The following is a 23488-nucleotide window of genomic DNA, read 5'->3' as shown; positions in this document are numbered from 1 at the left end:
TGGTCTGTTTCCAAAGTGAAATTGTTCTAGGAGGATAAAAACTAAGGCATCCCCTCCTCCTTCATTTTTCCTTCCTGTTTGTCCATTTACAAACCAAACACAAAGCTAACTCTTCAAACAACACAAAAATCCTATCCAAACCTTCTGTCACTGACAAAAGACACCCTGTGATTATTTTCCTAACAGTTCTGCTTTCTAATTAAAGAGCAAACTAGGCACTTGCTTAACCTATGCTTTATTTGAAAACATCAAAGTTAAACCTTCTGTTTTATCTTTAAAATAACTTTCAAGCAGGGTCTACAGATCCTGCAAAAGCTTCTTACTAATTCTACACCTCAAGTATGCATTTTTAGTACGTAATAGTTTCTTCTTCCAGAGTTTGGAAGCATCCCCATATTAATAAGGAATTGTTGAGCTATGATTTTCAAGCAACTTAGGTAGGCCAGCACACAGATCTGTTCAAAGCAAAACAACAAGAAAAAGCCAAGAAAAATATTTCTTCACCAATTATTTTGTCTTTTCTTGGAGCATGGTAGGAGACTTCTGATTCTTGTATGTCTAGCAGACAAACTAATAAATTAGCAAATGCTCTCTACAGTTTAGCAGCCCAGCCTCCTGTCTAAGAATGATAAATCCCTCCAAGTTTGGCGATACAGAGTGGCCAAAACAGAGGAAGCAACTTTTGCCCAGAGAGTTCCAATCTCCCCAGGGTCACAAATCACTGTTTCAGAAATATAAACACTAACTCTGCATAACAGCTGACAGCAAAAGTTCCTAGAAGATATAGTTTAGAACATTTCTTCCCAGTGTTCCTTCCAACAAGATGGTGATCAGAATCAGTCAGATGCATCCTCACATAAAATGTGTACTTTGGCCAACAGCCTGAAAACATTGCTTTTTAAAAAGAAGTCCTTGAAAACACAGACTTCAAGTAACTTCTAAGAGATAAAAGGTGGAGGAAAATAGTATCATTGGACTCCTGGGGAAAAGACAGAAGGGTGAGGAAAAGACAGAGGAAAGCTACCAAGACAAAGGAATTAGTACAGATGGAATTGGTTACCAACAAAGAACATGGATGAGAGTTTTTACTCTCATCCACACAAACAATTGTTACTGTGCCATAATTCACTTCCATTCCAGTCTGACAGGAATGAAATCTTCAAGATGCTCTAGAACAATAATTGAAAACCATATCTGTTTAAAATAAGTTCATATTAACTTTTAACTATCCATATTTAACTAAAGTGCTACTCAACAGTTAACTGCTACATATCCTACCATCTAAACACAGAGGAGCTGCAATCAATTGTATTGGCTTGTATCCTACATCCATTTAATGACACTCACATAAATGGTTACTCACCTGCCTTAAATCCAAGGTGATGGTGACCCAGTGGTATTGCCTTCCATTCTGAATGCTGGGACTCTGCCACCAGTTATTGGTACCATCGATTGCACTGGAAATTGGGTGCTGCTCTGTTTCAAAGCAAAATAATTAAACATCTCTTGAAAATAAATCTTTGAATTTTTCTGACCCAGCACATTTATATCACACGAACCACAATCTCTTCCTGTCATAAAGAAGTAAAAGCTGAAATCTGCCCTCAGACAAAAAGGTTGTCATTGGATCTTGCAGTTCTTAACGGTGATACACGGTGCTCACACTCTCTGTCAGCCCTTTGCTCCAAGGTAATTGCACTCACATAGTAGAGAGACTAAAACTAAAACATATTTCACTCCAAGACACTCTGTATTCAAGGGGAAGAGTTAAAAAAAGACACAAACCCATGAAACAAACAAAATCCAAAACACATGAAGCTTGCCTTTGGGATTGGCACTGTGACGGTCACAGACGCGGCACTGGGCGTTGCGCAGGGGCCGTCCGGGGACGTGCTCCACCAGTTTGCAGAACATCTCTGGTCCCTTCTCCCCGCAGGTGGCATTGGTAGAGATGTGAGCATTGCTGGCCAGGTTCAAAATGGCAGGGAACAGGCCTTGAAAGAAATAATGTTTATCAGCCACATTGTAAGGCATGCAAAGTTGGCACCCTGACAGCAGTATCCCTGTTATTTCACTCCACATTTGGATGCTTTATGCTGAGGAACACATGAGTTTGCAAACCAACTCTCCCAGTTACTAAAATTCTCTTGCACTGTGAATTGATCAAAACCTGGGGGACAAGTCGCCCACAGCCAGAATCAAAGAGGGATTGTAGAGCACGCACTCAGCTGGTGCGGAAAACGGCGTTTAACACGAGCTCTTTGCAGCAGCAACACCACTGGCCTGAACAGGACACTCCAGACCTGAAAGATTTAAGGACTGAACTTTAGACCTTTGCTACAGGCTTTTTCTGCAGTCTCTGTAAAGTCTAAGGGATATTTTGCTTGCCACTTATTAATCTTTACACAAACACCTCACTGTACTTCCAAATAGTTTTGCTCTTATGCACTGAAGTAATGTAACAACAGACTAAGTTTCAAGATTACTGCTACCAGACCAGGAATCCTTTGCTTTTTCTAAAAGGAGCAAAGTTTTACTTTGGTTTGAAGGCTACTGATAAAATTTTGGGAATACTGTATGTAACAGAAATTGAGCACAGCTTCTCAGCAAAGTTTTGATCAGCTTCCAGGCATCCCTCATGAGCTAAAAAGCATCTCTTTCTTGCATGGTTATGGTGTAACAGAGATACTCCATTTCCAGTCAGAAGCAACTCTGAAAAAGAAGTAATTTTGGAAAGAGGAGTCCTGTCTTTAGAGATTAAGCCCAGTGGGCTAAAAACAAAGCTAGAGGCTTGGTATGGCACATTAAAAATGCCACAGGAATTGCTAGTGTTGCAATAGTAAGGTATTAAAATCACATTTTTCTTCTGTTAAAAGGAAATCTGAAAAAAAATCAAGCCATATTTATCAAAATATATGCCCTTTTCACTAGTAAAACTGTATGAATTATTTTACTTCATTATCTACCATATACATCAAAACAGATTGCAATATTAAAGTTTTGCTTTCCTTAGCTGTTTATGCATATAAATATCTCAAAGGCAGGTGCCAAGGGGATGGTTCCAGGCTCTTTTTAGTGCTGTTCAGCAACAGGACAAGGAGCAATGGCCATAAACTAAAACAGAACTTTCACCTCAGCATGAAGAAGAACTTCTTTACATTGAGGGTAGCAGAGCACTGGAACAGGCTGCCCGGGGAAGTCATGGAGTCTCTCTCTCTGAAGACATTCAAAACCCACCTGAACAAGTTCCTGTGTAACCTGCTCAGGGTGACCCTGCCTTGGCAGTTGGGGTTGGACCAGATGATCTCCAGAGGTCCCTTCCAACCCTAAAAATTCTGTGATTCTGTGATCTCAACAAGGCTACATTCAATATTCCTTTAAAGTGTCTTTCCCCAGTAATTGCATCACCCTAGAAAGCCTGGCAAAAAGTTTCAGTGGTATTCAAGACTTGCCTCCAGCTATTGAAAATTTGGCTACCAAATTCTGCACCACAGTATGAATAACAAACAGTGTGTTTTCAATTGTGCTATACTTGAAATTTAATAGGAGGGAGATGGAGCTTTCTATTTTTTTTGAATCCTGACTTCATTGATGTTAAATCCAGACTAGGTCAGATGCCTTGTTCTCATTATACCTAAATCTGATGCAGATGAGGATGCTGAAGACATCTTATTGACCACTCTAGTGAAGCTCTTCTGCCAGTAAGAGGTTTTCTGCACAGGCTTCTCTCCCCTCATGTAGTTCATGTGCAGTGTAGCTCCAGATGTAAAGATGGAGGCAAAGAAGGAATTCTGCCCTCTGCTTTCCTACTGGACAATAAAGTTCAGTGGTGGAAGAGGGTTTCCTTTTTAACACTACTCTGAAATGATATAAAATTTTTCTTATTCAGTATTCATTACTATTTGTGCAGGGGCCTATGAGCCTGTCTTCAAGAGATATCCATTACTTCTCAGGTCACCCATTACCTTCACTCACATTACACAGTAGCCCTGCCATTTCTTTCCAACATCATTTGCTACAGTGAAATAATTTGCATCCAATAACCTTCAGTCAACATACTTGTGCCAAAGGAATAGCAAAGCTATCTTATGATGAGTTCTTCAAGTCCCACAGAGATAAAAAAGAGCATTTCAATCCAAGTGAGTTGCACTGGAGTTTTGCCCCAGGATCCAAATAAAAAAAGAAAGAGGTTGTTAGCTTCTTCCTGCAAAGTACTGCATCTCTTCAAATCCTAGCTGATTATGTTCACCTCTGAATCTCTTTACCACAATTAGATTTTAAGGCAAACTGCAGAGGTGCAGCCACTGATTTCAGGGAAGATCAAGAATAGTGTCTTAAAAGAGCCATTTACAGATAAACAGCTGACTGTCATCATATCCTGGTGTGAAATGCAAGTGGCCATAACAGACACAAAACTCCATCAGAAGATACCATTAAACTGAACCTTTAGCGAATTATATTTGCATTTTTAAGGACATCACAGCATCATTTAGCCCTTAGGAAAGGACCTCAGAGATCATCAAGTCCAACCTTTGACTGATTACCACATTGTCAACTAGATTGTGACACCAACTGCCACACCCAATCATTTCTTGAATACCTCCAGGGACCGGGACTCCACCACTTCCCTGAGCAGTCCATTCAAATGTTTAGCAACTCTTCCCACGAAGAAATTCCTCCTGACCTCAAACCTGAATCTCCCCTGGAACAGCTTAAGGCTATGTCCTTTCATCCTATTGCTTGTTGCCTGGGAGAAGAGGCCGACCCCCACCTGGCTACACCCTCCTTTTCAGGTAGTTGTAGAGAGTGACAAAAGCCTCTCCTGAACCTTCTTTCCTCCAGGCTAAACAACTCCAGCCCTCGCAGTCACTCCTCATAGGACTTACCCTCGAGACCCTTCATCCATTTAACTTTCACAGTTTTCTATCTAAAGTACAGCACAAATGATAGATTGAAGGGGAGTTATGATCTTATTCCCACTAGTAAGGAAGGCAATTGCTCCATGCAAAAACCACCACTGGTAGTCTGTATCACTGCTGAGCTATCAGGCTCCATTATCATATTAGGCAACTGTAGTTCTGAGCCAGCCTTGAGAGACAGCAACAGATCCATATGGATCTGTACCAAATCCAGCACTAGACTTCTCAGCTCACTAATCTGGTTTGATTGACTATATTCTATTTGTAAAAGTACCTTGCAGCTAACTTAGCACTTAAGTGCTTGTTACTTCAGTTTTCCACCATCAGACCCATCTCTGTTTTGGAATTACTGCTCAGCATTTTGCAAGAGACTGTGGTAGTCCTGAGAAAAGCTGGAAGAATTTTTAAATTAAACTCATTTACTTCTAACTGCTGGCCAGCTCTTTTCATGGTAAGGCGAACTCTTTCTCTTTTTTCCAGCTACTCTGATGCTCATTTGCCTCAAACCAGGGATTCTCACACACCCCAATGCCAGAAAATGAAGTGTATAGATGTTAATTTGACCTTGAGAAAGAATAACAATGGGTTCACTACTGCTCAGCACAAAAGCCGAGTACAATGTTTTCATTAGATGTTCAAGGAAGTTGCTCTCATTTGTGAGGATTTGGTTTTAGCCAGATGCATGACTAAAACTCAGTGAGAGAGAACTGAAAATCTGAGAGGGCATGGTCAGAATTATGTCATTCAGAGCTTTCTGACAGAGACAAAACACTCCAAGCTCAGAGGGAGTGGAGGGAATTACATCCCTAGTAAGGTGACCTGCAATGTGGATAGGGCAGAATTTGTCACATCCACACTCTACAATGTTCAATCCTTCAGGAAATGACAAGAACTAATTCAGAGGTTAGATGAATTTGCTGTATGTATAGCTCAGCAGGCAGAACTTATGGTGAAGGACATAGCATTAGTGTTTCAGCAAAACTCAGGAAAAACCTTGTTCATAATGAAGCCAGTTGTAACATTTTTAAATTATGAAGAGTTGGTCGGCATGCAGTATGCCAGGGAAAAAGAAGACAGGCAACGAGCTTTAAGGTAGATGAGGCAATTTCTATTTTATGTGCTTCAGTGTGTGCCTATTGACTCTGATTCTTCAAAATGAACGGGGACAGGTGGAGCATGCAGCCTATTGGGGCAGATTCAAAGTACTGATAATTCACACAGGTCATCATAGATTGCCTGAGTAAAAGACATCTCTAGCCAGGACAGCTATCCCTCTATTGTAAAGTTAATGGCCCAGCATACAGCCTACATTTCTTTGGGAATTATTCTACTTTAAACCACGTTATACAGAAGTCCTCATGAGCTCCTTGTTGCTGATGTAAATATCATCACCTTCCCTGGAGACTCAAGTTAATTCTTTGCAGGTTTGTAAGCTTTTGCTTTGTTACATATATAGACTACCAAGCACCCTGAAATTCTCACCAAGAAGCATTCCAAGGATGTGGGACATGTCCAAGATTCTGGCAACTCCAGCTGTGGCCAGTGCATATCTGTTGTTTCATTCTGGATACACCTGATTCACTGCACACGTGAAGATCGTGTTACTTATAATCATTCCATAGTACTTATGCAATGGGTCTGACACACCTGGGCTTACTGAGCATTTTGTCCAGCTCAGATACCCTGAGCATGTAAAGCAGCATCACTGCAGTCCAACAACACTAGATTTACTCTCCATGCTGAGCCCATAGCACATATCCATCACTAAATGCAAATATGAAAATCACATACATTTGTGTGCCATCTATCAAAGGCTCTTTAGACATATTTTTTTCCCTTCCTTCCATTTAGGTTTTCTCAATGTAGGATCCTAGGCTGCATTTTGTACAGCTAGATCTGAATGAAACCCCAATTTCATTTTCTGATTAATGATTCTTTCAATCAGAAGATAAATAATATTTCATCACTGCTCTGTTTTGGGTAGAAGGTAAGTGGATTTGTGCACTTCGGCAAAATGCATGCATGATCTGTGTTTTTGACCATGTTTAACTGTATGAATTTTCACAATGTGACAGACAGGGTAAAACTACTTTTTACAGATGGTACGTGAAGAAAGTGAGACAGACCCCAGAATAAAAATCTTCCTTGCAGAGGCATAGCTGATAAAAATAATTTCTTCTACAAACAGTTGTACAAACAGAAGGATGCACATGAGAGTTCTGCTTTACATGGGCTTCACTACATCACCAAATATGTTCAATAAGCACAATAAAGACAATAATACATTTTTGTATCCAAATCAACACAGTAAGGATGGCAAAACTCTTACAATAAGGCCACATTTAAGACAGTTTCCTTCTGAATCCAGATTCACTGATCTGTCTGATATTTCTTAGAAGCTAACTAAATTAGGGAGTTTGTTGGGGTTTTTTTTCAAAGAAGACAAACTGATGGGAAATGAACACAAAAGAATATATGAAACAAGCCAAGAACCGAGTCCAGAAAGTTTTCTGGATTGTTCGTTAGTGTATACAATGCAGACTCTAAACCAGATTTCAGTGAGCAACATTGAGACATTCAGCAATGCCAACAGCCTCATTTCTCTTTAAGTATTTTGGCTGTTTTGTGCTGAGTGTAATAAAGCAGTAATTCGCAAGTGAACAAAGTAGATCTGACTTAAAAAACATAAAGAGCTGATGTATTCAGTAACAATGAGCTTTTATTGCGTCATTTTTCAGAACACAGAAATACTTGAAGGGGTCTCATTTGCAAGTTTGTGTCTTTAAAAATGTTAGGGCAATCAGCAGCTCACAACAAGCCGGCAATGCTGGTTTGCTCACAAGCAATGGATTCTCCACTTACTGAAAACATTTACAGAGTACACAGTGACAGTTGTTCAGAATAGTTTGATGCACTTCAGGAGAACAGAATGGACTAAGGACAAAATGTAATAAAATGTCACAGTATTTGAATGCATAAAATATGTAACAGCATTACACTGCGGAAGTTGAGGTCACATTCTTTATAACATTCTCAGTTTTCAATAGCACAGATTTGATTTAGTTGTTCTGTCTTATTCAATTTTGGATTAAATGAGTTTACTAAATAAAAGCCCTGGAACCATCAGGCTTGGGTTCAGATTCCTGGCCTGCTCAACAGATTTATCCTCATTATATTTTACCAGCAAGCATCCCTAGCTTAACCTTCTCTATGCACTTTCATCAGAATCCTACCCTGTAATCACATCAAATATCTAGGCTGGTTTCCCTAAAATAAATGGGCTGAAATTGCTAACTTCTAACTAAGGGAATTAAGGTACTAATTCTCTGTTCTTAGAGTCAGAAAGAAATGTGGGGTATAACACTCAAACTGCCTTATAATACACTTTGTGGAGATGTTGCCTGAAAACGTGTTAGCTGCAGCATTAAGCCACTTGAAAAGCTGAAAGCTTCACCACAACTTACACAACAAGTTTAGGTAGCAAGCCACTAGTTAGAAATTATTTTGAAAACTGATCACTCCTTTTGCTGTAGCTCTACAGAGAAGAGAATTTCTGCTAGCAAAACATCAAGTTTACAGGATTTAACTGACGAGTATGGGGTATTTTAGCAGAACATCTGCAAACTTTAATTTGCAATGTATAGATAAAACTACTTCAGATTAAAAAGAAGCCTCTACCTTGACAGAACACTATCTTTTCTTAAAACCCGTTCTCTATTTCTTCTCATACTGTAGAACAAAGCTGACTAATGTGTCAATCACAGAAATACTATCTGGTGAAGACTACATTTATTTAATTTAATCAGCTTTTAATGTAAGAACATTCTAAGTTCCATCTGTTCTCAAGAGCTTCCAATGAGAGATACTCCTCAACATCCCTGACAAGTCTAGTCTGGCACTTTATCACTTTAAAAGTAACAAATTTTCAGTCCTCTTGGCTGCATTCATGATCAGTCATGATCTTGATTACAACTTTTGTTTACCTGAAAGGCTGTTATCACACACTTTTCCAGACTCTGTAAACAACCCTCTCAATCTTCCCACTGTCCATTTTCTAGACTTCTTACCCTTCTGAGTTCTTGGCAGTTTGCATTTTTCCAACAGTGTGGATCTTCAGACCTCATCAGCACCAACTGGAATAGAATAACTTCTTAAATTCTTGACAGTTTTGTTAACACACATGAGAATAAGTTTAGTATTTTTATCCAGATATCGCTGTTCTGTTTGCATTGCACACCAAGGTAAGTAAAAGATCATGATCTGTTGTACTGCAGAGCCTGGTCACTCACAGAAAAGAAGTATACTCCACATCAGACCCTGGGATAAGTTCAGGTTATCTGTAAAACAGATTACAGCCATTTGCTGAACACTCAACAACTTGCTTTCAGAACAGTCTGCTGATTATTTTAAAGCTCTGATCCAGTCAAGCTTTCGCAAATCCCACTGAAACAATCCAACTGGAGCACCAGAAAAAAGGATAACAAAAAAATTCATTACAGCAGTTAATGTAACAAAAAACATTCTGTTTGAACTCTGCAAGCTGTTAGAGCACAAGCAAGCTACAGAGGATGAAACCTTGCCCCTTCTTCTAAATGGCAAAGTCTTCTCTGCCAAATACTTTTTCCTTCAGTTGCTTATGTGTACTCAGCATTATTAATGAGAGCCATAATGCAGACAGGATACTACAGCAAAAGCCTTTTACCTACCGTGCTCTGCCTTAGGCTAGATGATGTGCTAACTAGCATTCAGTGCTCAGAAATGTATTGAAAATAATTACAACACTGCAAATTAGTAAAGTTAATAAAGTTACAACACTTACACTTTTATTACAAATTAATAAAATTCTGCCAAACTCAGACTGCAAACGAAGTAGGCAAAAGTTTGCTCATTCAAGAATGAATGCCAGCTGTACTATTCTCCCACAACTAGTTTCCTCAATATAGTTTGTGAAGGTTAAAGAGCAAGTGTCTGGCATAACTTCCATGTCTTCCTTAAAATTCCCAAACACCAGCATATAGCCAGGTTGATGGGCCCAATGTAACAGAATTTGAACAAGTTTTTTTCAAAAAAGTGCTTTTTCTTTTCCAAAGGAGGGCAGAAAACCTGAGCTCTAAAAAAATACTGAATTTCAAAGTGTATGAAGCATGTTATATACAAAATGCATTGGAAAACTAAGATAAAGAAAGAATAAGGAAAGCAACATGTCCCAATTAAGTGCTCACTACAAGATGCTAAATTTCCCAACATACAACAGTATTGGGAATAGGAGTATCAGGTAAATGGAATAAAATTAGGGAATTATCAAACTCACTAAAAAATGTCCGCAACAAAGAAATTCCAGACTTCCAGATTAAATGTTTAGAAAAGGGAAAGCCAAGTAATACTAATACATCTGCAGAATAAAACTGAAGCTTGTCCACTCAGTTATACAGTAACTAGTGTTTGCTTACAAAAAGTATTGCATTTTTAATATCACAGATGGGTTAGATTTTTTTAGTGTTAGTACTCAGTCTAAACTAGTATTATAAATTCAGTTAGAAAGTTAATTGTTAACAAGTTAGCTGGTAAAACTTCACCATGTCCCACCTTCTGAGTCTGTTCATGCTCAGCTTGCAAACACAGATGTAGATCACAGAGACTGTCTCAACATATGTACTTAAACTGAAAGCAGAGAGAATAAGGATGCAAAGACATGGTCAGGGTGCAAATGCTTCAAACTGAAGAAGTTCGAGCTTTTCAGCCCCAACCAGACATTCCTACAAATGAGCTACCTTGTTTCCCAAAGGAGTGAGCATCATCTTTGACAGCCTGAGCATAGAAAACACTGGTGAATTCAATAGGTTTAACAGCTTACATCCAAGCCCTGAATGTGGTTTCTAATATTATGGCTTGGTTCCTTCACAGATTTCAGGGATTTGAGAAAAAAACCAAAAAGTTCCTGGGGATAAATAAGAAATCCTATCACAAAAATTGCTAATACCATCAATATTGGCAGTAACCTATTGCATATTTCAATTAGAACAAACTAAGGGGTAGTAGAATGAAAAGAAACTTCACTTTCATGCTAGTTTTCAGCATCAGACAGTACAACTTGATATGAAAGGTAAGTAATTTGTGAGTATTCTATCATGCATTTCCAAAGTATAATCAATATTTCTTCTGTCAAGTCATGTCTTGCAAGTATTGATTTTTTTATATGCCGTTGGCCAGTTCAGGAATCTGCCCAGAAATTGTCACAGCATTTACACCGAAGCAAAAGAGCCAAAAGTTGACAGATGGGCAGGCTGCCAAGGAACAACAAACCTGCCAGACCATGAAATTAGTTCTTTCTTGTTCACCCAAAGCTTTTTCCACACATTGAGGAGTCTGCATCATTTTGCCTGTTGGTTTGGAGGTTGTTCTTTCTTTTAGCATTACACTAGCTTTTTTCTGAAGTCATCAGTTGGGAACAATCTTCCCTCAAACCTGAGGTAAATACAAGCCACAGCTATTAGAGTTCAGTGTCTTGTCAGTTTTGCATATATGCTGCCTAAGACACAATATTAGCTTAGAGAAACAGAACAGAAGTGCTGGCAGTGTGACTGGCATGTCAAAGACTAGGGATGGCAGTCACTTGTCACTCAAGATGTGGCCCAATATCAACAAAACTAAACATTTCTGTTCTTACTGATGGAGGACCCAAAGTAGACTTTCCCCACTCCCACTTAATATGACTCCTTAAATAATATCTCCCCATGAACTTTTGTATCACCAGTTTTCAACGTGAAGCAACTGTCTTACTTGTAAACGAAAATCCTCTTGGGTTTAATCCTAATTAAATTAGCATGCATAAATGTGCAGCTTTAGGCTGCATACCAAATCATTCATTATAATAGAAAGGAGGTTATGACCCAAGTATCTATAAGCCCTCTTCTAATTCTAAATTTCCATTTATCACTTGCAAATTCTAGGAGACCTGAGCTTGAGAAGAATTTTAAAGGTTTAGAGGTCCTACTCACTTCAGTACTGTGATTCAGTATCACAGCCAAACAAAATGTTACTACTTTTTGCCCCATGTAAACATTAAGAAGGTTAAAACCCTTAGAAATGCCCTTGAGTCAGTTGGCATCATCAGTTAGTTGTGATCATAGATGAAGTTGGTGCACTACAAAGGAACTCTGAAATGTATTTTTCACTTAGTGAAAGCTTGTTATTAACTAGCTGTACATAAACCCAAAATTTATTTCACTTAATTTAAAAGAAAAGATTTGTCACTTCCTTAGTATTAGAAATTGCAGCAGCATTAGATGAAGCTAAATTTCTATTTAAATTAAGTGGAATTTTTCTATTTATTAACAAAAGCTATTTCAAGTTGAAGAGGTTTTGGCATCTCAGAACTACTAGTTCTCCTGTTTCCAGACACGGAAGAAAAATGTTTTCATTCCAACAGGCACAAAGCCATTATCAGGGCATGTACAGCCCTGTATCACTGCCAGATCTTCCTGGGTAAAAGGAAGCACATTTCCTCCAGCTTGAATGGACCTGAAAGGATTTGCAACTGTGTAACCCCAAAGACATGCAAAACTTGGTCATTCCCTTAACTCTACTGACAAGATTTAGCAATCTCTGATTTTAAAGGTTAATTGGGAAAAATCTGTCGGGTTTTTTTGTTTTTGGTTTTTTTTTTTAATTTCAGTAGTAACCTACTGTTCAACATGCTATAGAGGTGGCTTTCTGCTCTCTGTAAAAAGCAGAATACATCCTGCTACTTTTTTTTCCCCTAGGCATTTTACTCTAGGCAACAATGTAAAACTGCAAACCACCATGCTTTGTTTAGTGTTACATCTGCTGGTCTCCAGGCACACAGATATACAAATGTACAAGGCACAAGTTGCAACTGTTTAAAAACATTAGTAGCAAGTCAACCATTGCATATTTTTTGTGTTTCAAACTCCCACCATGTGCAGATTCTTATTTCATTATTTTACAGTAAATGCCTTCATGAAATTCAAAGTCATTTGTGTTACACAGGATAAATTCCTTAAAAAGGGTAATTTTAAGTATTCAAAAACTAAGAAGGAGGGGGAAAAAGCAAACAATATTTTTTAAAGTTCTCTTCTGTACTGCCATTAATGCTCAAGAACTCCACCAGTCACATGGAATTTTAATCAAGTGTTCTGAAAGTATTTTGCCTTTGGCCTGAAAACAAGAATGATGCATTTCAGCCCAAAGCACAATTTTTAAGGGAAATTCTAGCAGACTGAGAGTTCAAGTAGTTTAATTTAAAATTCAGCAATGTTACAGTGACACTAAAATAATAGCAAGGCACAGTTTGATCCTGCCCGAAACACCCTAAACATTTTTTGCTGATGACTGCGGGAAATGCAGCAACATTGGTAGAGCTGCAGAGTGGGCAGTTTATTTCCCATTGTCCTTAAGAACAGAAAAGAGAAGGAGGGCTGCTCAGATTTTAGAGAGATTGTTTAATCTGTTGATACTCTGCGGTATACAAAATGGTTTTCCTCCTTGAGGCAAACATCCTGACCTCTTCCCTGCCACTGTACCACCAAGAATCCCCTTCCTACCCTCTTTTCCTATCACTGCTGCAGGATTCTCAGCCTACCAGAAACACCCAAACTTGGATGTGTCTGTCACCACTGTTAGCCATGGCAGCACAGCAACAGCGGACCTTTACACCAAGAACCCACAGTGAAGTTTCTGAGCAACATGGCGCATCAGTGGAGATAAACATCAGCATGGGCAACCTCTGACCCACACCAAGACAGCCACTGAACACAGCTGTCCTCCAGCAGCCATGATTTGTCCCTATTGCTTCATCACTGCCTTTAGATCACATCCTGCCACTCGTCACGGTGGAAAGATCCTTCAGTCAATACACAATACATCTGGAAGTTCCCCACCCCACCACATATATCTCTTTCTCATTGCCTGCCAAGGGTTGCCTCCTCCACCTCACAGAAGACCTGCACTGTACTTTGCAGAATCATTTGTTCAATTAGAAATATTCCCATTACAATATTATCAAATGTGCACAAAACTAAGCTGCCCCTAGTGTGACCAAGTAAACAGTGGTCATCCAAGGATGGACTCTGCATTTGCTGCATGCCTTTAGCATTGATGAACTTGCTCTGGAGAACATTGGCAGACACACTGTAAACCAACTTCAAGGAAGATAAATTGGGATAGGTCTGGAAAGGACTCAATTCCTGTAACTTTTAGTTTAAAATTCATGTTAGCATCTAAAGACAATTTCAGTATCAAGCTCACATTTCTGCATTAGCAAAAAAATGCACAGTTTCTAAAATTCTGATCAAGTCTTAGTGAGATTTATTGATAATATCTAAATAACCCAGTTATAGTAAAAAAATCATGGCAACACAACAGATTTGCTTTCTATTTATATAAACTTTTTTCTTTATCTTGTAAGAGACGTTGTCACATAGGAATGAATTGAACTACTTTGGTAATTAAAAAAGAGACACACAAAATGAATGCATTAGCTAGCAACTATTGAAAGAATGAAGAAGTATCAGTAGATGTAACGTAAATCCACAGCAACTCTCCCAAAGTCAGTGAAGTTGATTTGATCCTTCATTTTGCCATCAAAATTTTTATCTCTTTAGCATATTTTAAAGGGTGTTTTCTAGTAGAAGGCATTGAGCACACATTTGAGAGACTACAAGCTCAAGTAAATAAAAGGAATCCTAGAAATTTCAACAGCATATATTTCACAACCCTAATTTAAACCACAGGGTTTCCACAGATCTTGATAATTCAAAGAACCTTCACGTCAAACTTCTGTTATCTAGCCCTTCTCAGCCAATAAAGTAGAAACAACTTAATCATCAGAGGCATTGGTGCACAGTTACAAGCCTTTTATGCCCTCTCCTCCTAAGGCAGTGCAAGATATGCACAAAAGACAGCACTGTAAAGGGAAGTAAAATATATGAATGGTGTGGCATGCAGAATAACAAAACACACATTAGCTATTCATGTATTTGAATTAAAACTAGACAAGAAAAACCAGTGGACTCTCTAGCACAGTTTTATCAGTAGTGAAGGACTTTCAGGAGCTGGATTTCTCACTTCTGTAAAGAAACAAGGAAGGGGGAATTCAGTTAACCGGTTTTTCAAGTACAAGCCTACTGCTGGTGCTAGACTCCCCCCATTCACTCACTGTCTAGATACCCCTAGATGGATCTGGGATAACCCGGGGGAGTCAGTGAAGCCTGGCTGGCCATCCAGCCTGGCAGCAGCTCTGCCTGGGTAGGGAGCACCAGAGGTGCAGTCAGGCTCCCCAGGGCTGCCATTCTCCCAGGCACCCAGCCTGCCCAACACCTTGTGCCCTGGCTGCAAAGCTCACTCTGCCAGCATCCGCACAAAAAATGAGGTATGACTTGGATCCCTGCTCCAGTCCTCCCTGGCAAGGCTGCACCCAGCCACAATCAAATTGCACTGGATGTCTCAGTTGCTACTGGGCTTTTTCCTCTCCTTCCCACGCAAACATTTCTTTACACACATCTTAGGGTTTTGTGACGGCAAAATTCCAGTCATGCTTTCAAAAATGTAATAAAAACAATCAATAGTAATCTAAGTGACCATCAGTGACAGCTCCAATTCGCATTTATGCTCAATGACTGAATTCCAACATTTTTTTTGCAGTCAGCAAGACCTACCCTTCTCATTTGCAGTGCTAGGATTTTGCTATTAAAAACTTCTTGCTTCATCAGATCCACAAGGAAAAAAAAAAAAAATCAAAGAATCAAATCAAGACTGAGGAGTTGTTTCGAATTACGTGTACAGGTACTCTCAGACTTTCAGCAAATAGAAGTTACAGAAATACAATAAAGAAGGTAGTGGACATCGGCCTATTTTCAAGGTCATTTTTGAGCAAGCAGCAATAAAAATGCAGGCAGAGCCAAGGAGAAAAAACCAATTTCCACTGTGGGAAGACCATTTCTTAAACAGCTTTTTAACCTTTATTCTCATGCGGGAATCAAGATGCAATAAATGAGCTCACAGACAGGAATTATATTATGCTAGCAAAACAACTTTCAAATCTGAATATTTAATCTAAAAGAATTGGTTAGGGAATATCTCTGACAGAGTTGTTACTGTATCAAATGACAAAAAAAAAAAAATCAGCAAAAGCTAACAAGCTAAAGATGACAAAACAGAAGGAATTTATTGCTAAAGGCTGACATCTACTCAGCCTACACAAAGCAGCAGTGAGATCTTCTCAGCCTTTGCCTGGTAGGAAAAGCTCAGAAATGACAAAAAAAACCCAACCCAGTCAGCCCATGAGCCCATCGGCCCACATTAGCTGCAGCTTTACAAAGCCTGCCAAGTTGAACTTGTGGAAAGGGCAGTGGGTGACAATGCCTGCCATGAATCCACCTCCCTTCCAATGTCTCTCTGAGCTCACATGGCCACTAAAACAGTAGTGATTTTCCAGAGATACTTAAAAAAAAAATTAAAAATCAGGTTTTCAGGTAAAACCAAAGCATTCTATTGGTATGTTTTGCCCTGCACTTCTCAGAAATTGTAACTGCTGTTTCACATTGGAAAGAGAAGTTTAAATTATCTGCATCTACACTTATTTGCTATTAGAATATTGAAAGTTAGTTTATAGTCTTACAATTTTATGCTTTCCCATTTTCAGTTATTTATATCTACTGTAATAACAGAACAAGTCTTACAGTTTTCCTGTAAAACTTATGTCTATAGCTTTTAATACTCAAAAATGTGCATTAAAAAATTACATTTCAGGGCAAAAGCAGTATTTTCCTGCCTCTAAAAAAGAGCACAGAATGATTGAGAAATCATTGAAGTCCTTAAATAGCAGAAGTAACTAAATGAATGTACACAAATACACCTAGCCTTATTTTTGCTCTGACACACAAGCAAATGAAGCACTGGCCTCAAATCTCAAAGCCAGGGAGTTGTACCCATATCCTCAAGCTCAGAAGTACAGTACAGAGCCCCTGAGATATCACTTAAGTACCTAAAAGCATAAATACATGGAAGCTTTGGCTGATGTGCTCCTGAGGTTTATGCCAACTAACAAATCACAATTCCTGCAAGCTGACCTAACCAATCTTGTCTCACAAAACTTTTGCAACACACTATTCCTCTGTTTGGTCAGGAAGGGATGTCTGCAGGACAGAAAAAAAAAATAAGTGGGGGAAGGCAGCAAACCCCACCTGAAGGGGTTTTGTGAGACTGATGCAAATACCAACAACTGATCAACACACACTGATAGCCCTGAATTTCTAGAGATGCATTTTTTAAGCCCTCAGGGAATGGAGAAAATATTTACAACAGACTAGTATTTTTTTATCTTAATCTTCAGCCTAACCTAGAATGCTTTCATGGGATTTTTCTCTGCCACTTACCTTTGTACTCCACAAAAAAAGAAAATGGTCTGTGGCTTGTTGGTGATTTCTTGCAAAATAAAGGAGGGGAAAAAATGCAAAGCAGGTTTTAAATTTAGGGCTCTAATCAATGCCAAGCACAACATTTTCCCCACAAAATGTCTACAATGTTCCTTTCAGACTACCACAAAAAAGTGACATTTCTCAGTTCTTTCTTCTCCCCCAACCACAAGTCAGGTCTCAATCAGCAAAATTTGCCCCTAGTTGAGATCACTTATTTTTTTACACTACAAATTCCTTTTAATATGATCAAGCCTCATTTCTATTTAATAAAAGTGTCAAAATATATTTGTGCTGCTTATCATGAACTTAGGGAACCTTATAACATTAACACAATGGTATCCACAAAGTCAGCATTCCTGAAGTCACGCAATGTGGCCTCTGTTTGAGGTGACATCATCAACAGGTCATCTAAAATTGACCTTTTTAGAATACTACATAGAACAAAGCCCACTACATTAATGCTTTGACAGCCAAACAGACTCAGAGGAAATGAAAGTCAAGAGCTCCATAGTTACATCTGCTCTTCTACAGAGTTTTGCTGGGGTGTACCAAGTCCTGCAGGCCGAGAGAGAGACATGGCCACTGCAGCTCCATGTTCCCAGGCCCAGCCACCAGTAAAGCTGTGCACATATTCCCAACAGGCACAGATACAGGCACACACATAATGCAATGGACATATGGATATATGCAAATACATATGGCCAGCCATGCAGATGCACAAAGACAAAAACACACAAGTGCAACCACCACCAATGGTTTCATCCTCTTCCCTGCTCCAGGGAAAAATACATATTCATATACAGATATGGCTTTCTTCAAAGCCCATCCACAACATAGATTTCTTAAATACCTGAAGTTGGAGCCTCATTGTATTCAGTAACTGTGGCCTCCCCAGCCCCCAGATCTCCCCTGTTGCTGGTACCTGGCATGTGAGCCCCTGCAGCCCACAGCTCCCCCCATCACTGAGCCACAAACCGCCTTGCACACATACCACCCATAACACACACACACTATGGCTCCCTACACACTCACTCTTTCCTAAACCACTTTGATCCCCTCCATCTTTGGCCCTTCCTCCATTCATCCCAAAATAAGTTGTGTGTGATCCCGAAATGTTCTTCCCCTGTATGCCATAATGAGTCCCATACCCCTCTAGACTGTTATCACCCCCATCCTGTAAGCCCTGAAGAGCTGCTCCCATAACACATTGGTGGCTGTCAGAGGACAGCCCTGGCAGGGGCTCATTTCTCTCATTTATTGGTTGTTCCACCTTGATCCTGTGTTCCTTTGTGGGTGGATGTGAGACTTCTCACACAATCTAACAAATTAAAAAAGAGTGTGGACAGCTAATAAGGGTCTTGGGGCCCTGCTACTTAGCCTACCCAAAGACACAAGGGATGTACAGGTTCACTGTAATTAAGATTTCCAACCCTGAGGAAGAAGTGAAAACTAAAGCCAAGTATACCATTCTACCCAATTTTGCCAAAAATTAGAAAGTTTTTACCTTACCACAATGTTAAGTGATTCTGCCTCAGACTCACTCTTTAGCTCCTTGTCTCCTGCCTCACACTGTAAGTTGCAAAAAGCACTGCTTTTAAGTGTTCTGCAAGTCTCAGGGGACTTGAAGTTCTTTTAGTGTTCTTTCATCAGGAAACAATATTCACATTGGTGGAAGCATAGCAGAAATGTTAAAGGAAAATATTTAGAAGTAAAAGACAAGACTTTGCAGGGGATAGAAACCTTTTCATTTTCTGTAACACTTAACTCTGTTGTAGATGTTGGGAAAAAAATTGATATTTAAGACTGATAGCAACAAGGTCTATTCAAGCCACTAGTATACATGAACCCAAGATGCAGTATGGTGAAGTACTTAAGGTACGTTTTTCATCTCATACAGAAGCACTTAATACAACATCCAACTCACCTTGAAACTCCAAAACTTTCTTCAAAGTTTTCTGGGCATCCAAGTACATTTTGGAAGCTTGCCTCTCAGTTTTAAAAGTGTCAGAAGAAACTGTAACACTTCACGAAACACCTTTGAATGCATGAGGTTGTAGTGAGGCAGCTGAGAGTGTAAGATACACGTACATAGGCTCACAAATCAACAGCCAGATCTACAACACCCCAAACTTCTGTCAAATGCTGTCACTCCTACAGTTAAAGCACATGACTTCTGAGGTGGAACTCACCATCCTGAATTAAGCACCAAAGAGCCCTTCTTCTCTAAGTGGGGTTCATAACCACCCCATGCGTGGTGCCAGGCTTGAGTAACCCAGTAAAAAACAACCAAAAACCAAAACAAACAAACAAACCAACCCCAGCAGACACTGGTACAATAAAAGAGTTTCTCCTGAAGTCAGACACCTTATTGCTGCTTGTTGCAAATAAACAAGAGATGAAGGCCTGCAATTGTATTCTCCTTACATCTTGAGCACCCTAATGATCCAGCTAAAGCATCAGCTTTATTTTCCTTGCCCATTTTCCTTCTGGAAGGAAACTGGCTATCTCGGCTGTACAGTAGCTCAGTTTCAAAGAGAGGTCTGGAGAGACCTCTTACACTTCTCCTCCTCCCCTGCATTACCTGTCACAGCAACTTGGTAATAGAACACTCTATTCAGAGATTGGAGATGTGGGTTCAAGCCACCTCACATTAAGGAGATTAACATAAATCTCCCACATAAATCTGGGAAAGTGCTTTAACAACATGATTTATATCACCTATATTTTAGCAAAAAAATGTGGTTGCTGACCATAATGTTGCAATTTGTATATTAGTCATAGCCTAAGAATACTTACTAAACCAGATCCTTGAAGCAAGGCAGGTCTGAAATCCAACAGCTGACAGGCATGTGAAATACCTTTGTTTATCTCTGCCCAGATGGAGCACCTTCCCGGGGCCATTCAGTTCCCTGAGCATCAGCACTTATCCAAAACCCCAGACAGGAACAACAGAGCAGGCTACTTCAGCACACCAGCTAACATAAACAAACTGAGATGCAGCCGAGGAAATATTTAGTCTACAACTGTAGCCTTCCAAGTTAACACTACCACAGTTTACAGTAGCAGAATTTTATTTTTTTTAATTATAGAAAAATCACCTGACAGTGGCAGAGTCAAATTTATGAAATATAGGCAATAGTGTTCAAAATCATTAACTGATTTGCCTTTCTACTTTGAAGACATGTATCACTTAACTCCAATATAACAAAGAATGCATTCCAGCAGAGCAAAGCTGCTACAACAAGCCTCCAAACTAGCTTTTCGCTTCTGATGTTGTAAAATAATTCCTCTGCATCTAGACACCGAGATACACATTTCATGAAGAGTTACTCCATTAGTGGATACAAAAGACTCGACTGAAAATACAAACCAAACTTTTCACTATGATGGGGACACTTTAACAAAACACCTGTAGTTAAAATACCAACTACATTTTATAGCTATTGTAGATATTAATCTTTAGGCTGAAAGAACCAATCATTAACTTTCAAAGTTGTTCAGTGCAATGACTTTAGTATAGTGTTTTTACTTTCCTAGGCTGGACTTCAGCACTTTCTGACAGACCCTTGCAGTTGTGGTACACCCCAGTTTCTTCATTTGCTGACAGGACAAAAGCAAAACCGAAACAGAAAAACAAGAAATGCTTTGAGTTCTACCACAGCACTCTCCATGGCCATGCACCTTTTCCCCAAACTTCTCTTGATAACTGCTCTGAGAAATCTTTCCAGCCTCACTTAAAAATGTATTTTTACTTCATCACGATGCTTACAAGTCTGAGCTTCAGTTGTTTACTTTCTGTAAAAGTAACATGGCTATTCTAATCTGCATCGCATTCTTCACATTGTTTTAGGATCAGTTATCTTGAATTGTGGATTTTGTAAGGCAGTTTACCACCAGGGGGGTTGAAACTCAGCTTCCTCAGATGATCTGTGCTCTCACGCTGAGAAAAAAAATTCTATCAACTTAATCTGATAGGAGGAATGGTCTCTCGACCTGATCTTTCAACTAGAAGAATCTAATTATGAATTTAAATATCCCCAGGAGGGGTGGCTTAGAAGCAATCAAATATATTGGTAGCTTCAATACTGATATAAAAAGCAAGTATTTTATCCGGATGCCTCTAGCACTCGTGGGCTAATATACAAAGCTGTACATTACTACAGTGAGATCACTGAAAATGTCAATGAAAAAACAAAATATATTGGCTCTTGTCACCCACACATGACTAGCTTCGGGAAAATTCCTACCTTTTAAACTGCATGCTATCGTATATATTCAAATAGGAATTAGTATTGAATTAAGGTTATTTGATGTATGTAAGATGCTACCTTAAAAAGAAATTTAAAAGCAAAATTTATATCATTTTGTCTGGCATTTCATTTGTTCCTACAACTGAATTTTCATAACAGAAGTAAATTGTATTTATTTACAAGCTGAGACACATGGTCTCTGAAATTTACTTGGGCTTGATTTTGTCCTCTTTACCTAGAGGATATTTTGTATACATAATTATATTAATAAACACTCGGTTTTACTGCAGTCTGTAAACATCCAGATGCTAATCTCCCACACTACATCCATCTCAAACACCATACTTCACCATAAAGAAAACAAGCCATGCATCTGCACAACATATGCCTTCCAACCATTTTCCATTCAATTTCTTTTTTGTTGTTGTTGGTTTTTTTTTTTGTTGTTGTTTTTTCGGATTCATGTACAGGGAGTAGGGATCGGCAGAAATTCTGCTGTGGACCCCAGCAGGAGCTGACGCAAGCCAAGGGTGAGAGCATCTGGTGCCTACCAGCGCTTCCCATCATAACCCAGCACGTCGCAGAGTCAGCTACTGGAAACCCAGCAACAGAGTGAGCCGATGTGCTCAGCAACTTGGGTTTCACCAGGACAACCCGAGTTACAGCACTTCGAACAAAGAAGATGCGTGTGGTGAAGTTATTCACAGAGGAAGAACTCGCCGCGGAGCGTTCCGGTGTCTCGGCCACAACGCACCGGCCAGCCCACGTGCAAGAAAAAAATAAGAAAACTTTTGTAAATTATCTCCATTACTTCTTCGTGCTACCTCTGTCTCATGGCCGGAAAGTGGTTTAGGACACTTCCCGCTCCTTATAACAGAGCTTAATGCGGTTTATATTACCGACAGCGTGCGGCATCCCTCGGGGCTGCCGGCTCCTCTCCCTTCCCCAGAGAGGGACCCCCGGGACTGCGGCCCGTGCCCGGCTCTGCCCCCTCTCCCGCCGGGACAGAGGCTGCGCCAGGGGCTCCCCGGGCCGCCGCTGCCCTCCCCCTGCCCCAGGAGCGAGCAGCGGCGGGGTCGCCCCCTCCCTCGGGTTTCTGCCGCTCCACAGCGTCTCCCGGCTCCCACAAAGGGAGTGGGCGGCCCCGGAGGCGGCCGGGCGGAGTGGCCCCCGCCGCCGAGGGAGGAGAAAGGACTCCAGGAAAGTGGGGGAGGGCGGCTGCAAAACGTGGAGATGGGGGAGAGAACAGGGAGAAAGGAGATGGGGGAGGCCGTCGGGCAGAGTGTGGTCGACACTGCCGGACCGAGCCCGCCTCCCTCCGCGGGCTCCCTTCGCAGCCCAACGCGGCCCCCGCACCGCGGTGCCCGGCGGGGACGGGGACACTGCCGAGGCTCCCCCCAGCCCCGCGGGGGCGAAAGGCTGCCCCGGGACGCGGCGTGAGGCTGCAGACCAGCCCGTCAGGCACTGCCCTGCTTTGCATTGCCCTACCCAGCCCCGCACCCCCGTTCTGCGCTCACCTCGGGGCTGGCCCTGCCCCGGCACCCACAGCAGCGAAGTCGCCGCCAGCAGTGCCAGCAGCAGCCGCCGCCCGCCGCTGCCCATCGCTGATGCCGCCGCTGGAGGGACGCTGCCTGCCCCGCCGAGCCCGCCCGCCTTATATGCTCCCCCGCCGCCCCCGGCCCGCTCCGCCCCGCACCACCGGGGGCTCACTCACACACACACCCCTCCTCACACACCCCCCCTCCTCACACACCCCCCCTCCTCACACACACACCCCCCCTTCCTCACACACACACCCCTCCTCACACACCCCCTTCCTCACACACACACCCCCTCCTCAAACACACCCCTCCTCACACACCCCCCCTTCCTCACACACACA

At 40.8% G+C, this 23488-nt stretch overlaps 1 protein-coding gene across 2 annotated transcripts in view; it reads right to left on the bottom strand.

The window, feature by feature from the left end:
- Nucleotides 1-23218, bottom strand: part of LAMA1 (laminin subunit alpha 1) — a 100207-nt gene extending 76989 nt beyond the window's left edge. Inside the window, exons 1-4 of one of the 2 annotated variants that reach the window (XM_048289306.1) lie at nt 10506-10554; nt 8987-9052; nt 1824-1994; nt 1364-1476 (exon numbers count right to left, since the gene is read on the bottom strand). In XM_048289306.1, coding sequence (XP_048145263.1) covers nt 1364-1476; nt 1824-1914 — 204 coding nt within the window. In that variant the 5' untranslated portion in view covers nt 1915-1994; nt 8987-9052; nt 10506-10554. Of the gene's footprint in view, nt 1-1363; nt 1477-1823; nt 1995-8986; nt 9053-10505; nt 10555-23123 lie in introns of those variants that run through there. The other variant, XM_048289305.1, reaches the window with a different exon arrangement.
- Nucleotides 23219-23488: the final 270 nt, after the last annotated feature.

This window comes from Corvus hawaiiensis, chromosome 30 (genome assembly GCF_020740725.1).
Source record: "Corvus hawaiiensis isolate bCorHaw1 chromosome 30, bCorHaw1.pri.cur, whole genome shotgun sequence".
Lineage (NCBI taxonomy): Eukaryota > Metazoa > Chordata > Aves > Passeriformes > Corvidae > Corvus > Corvus hawaiiensis.
The sequence above is the reverse complement of the archived record's forward strand: the minus strand, read 5'-3'. Positions and strand labels throughout refer to the sequence as shown.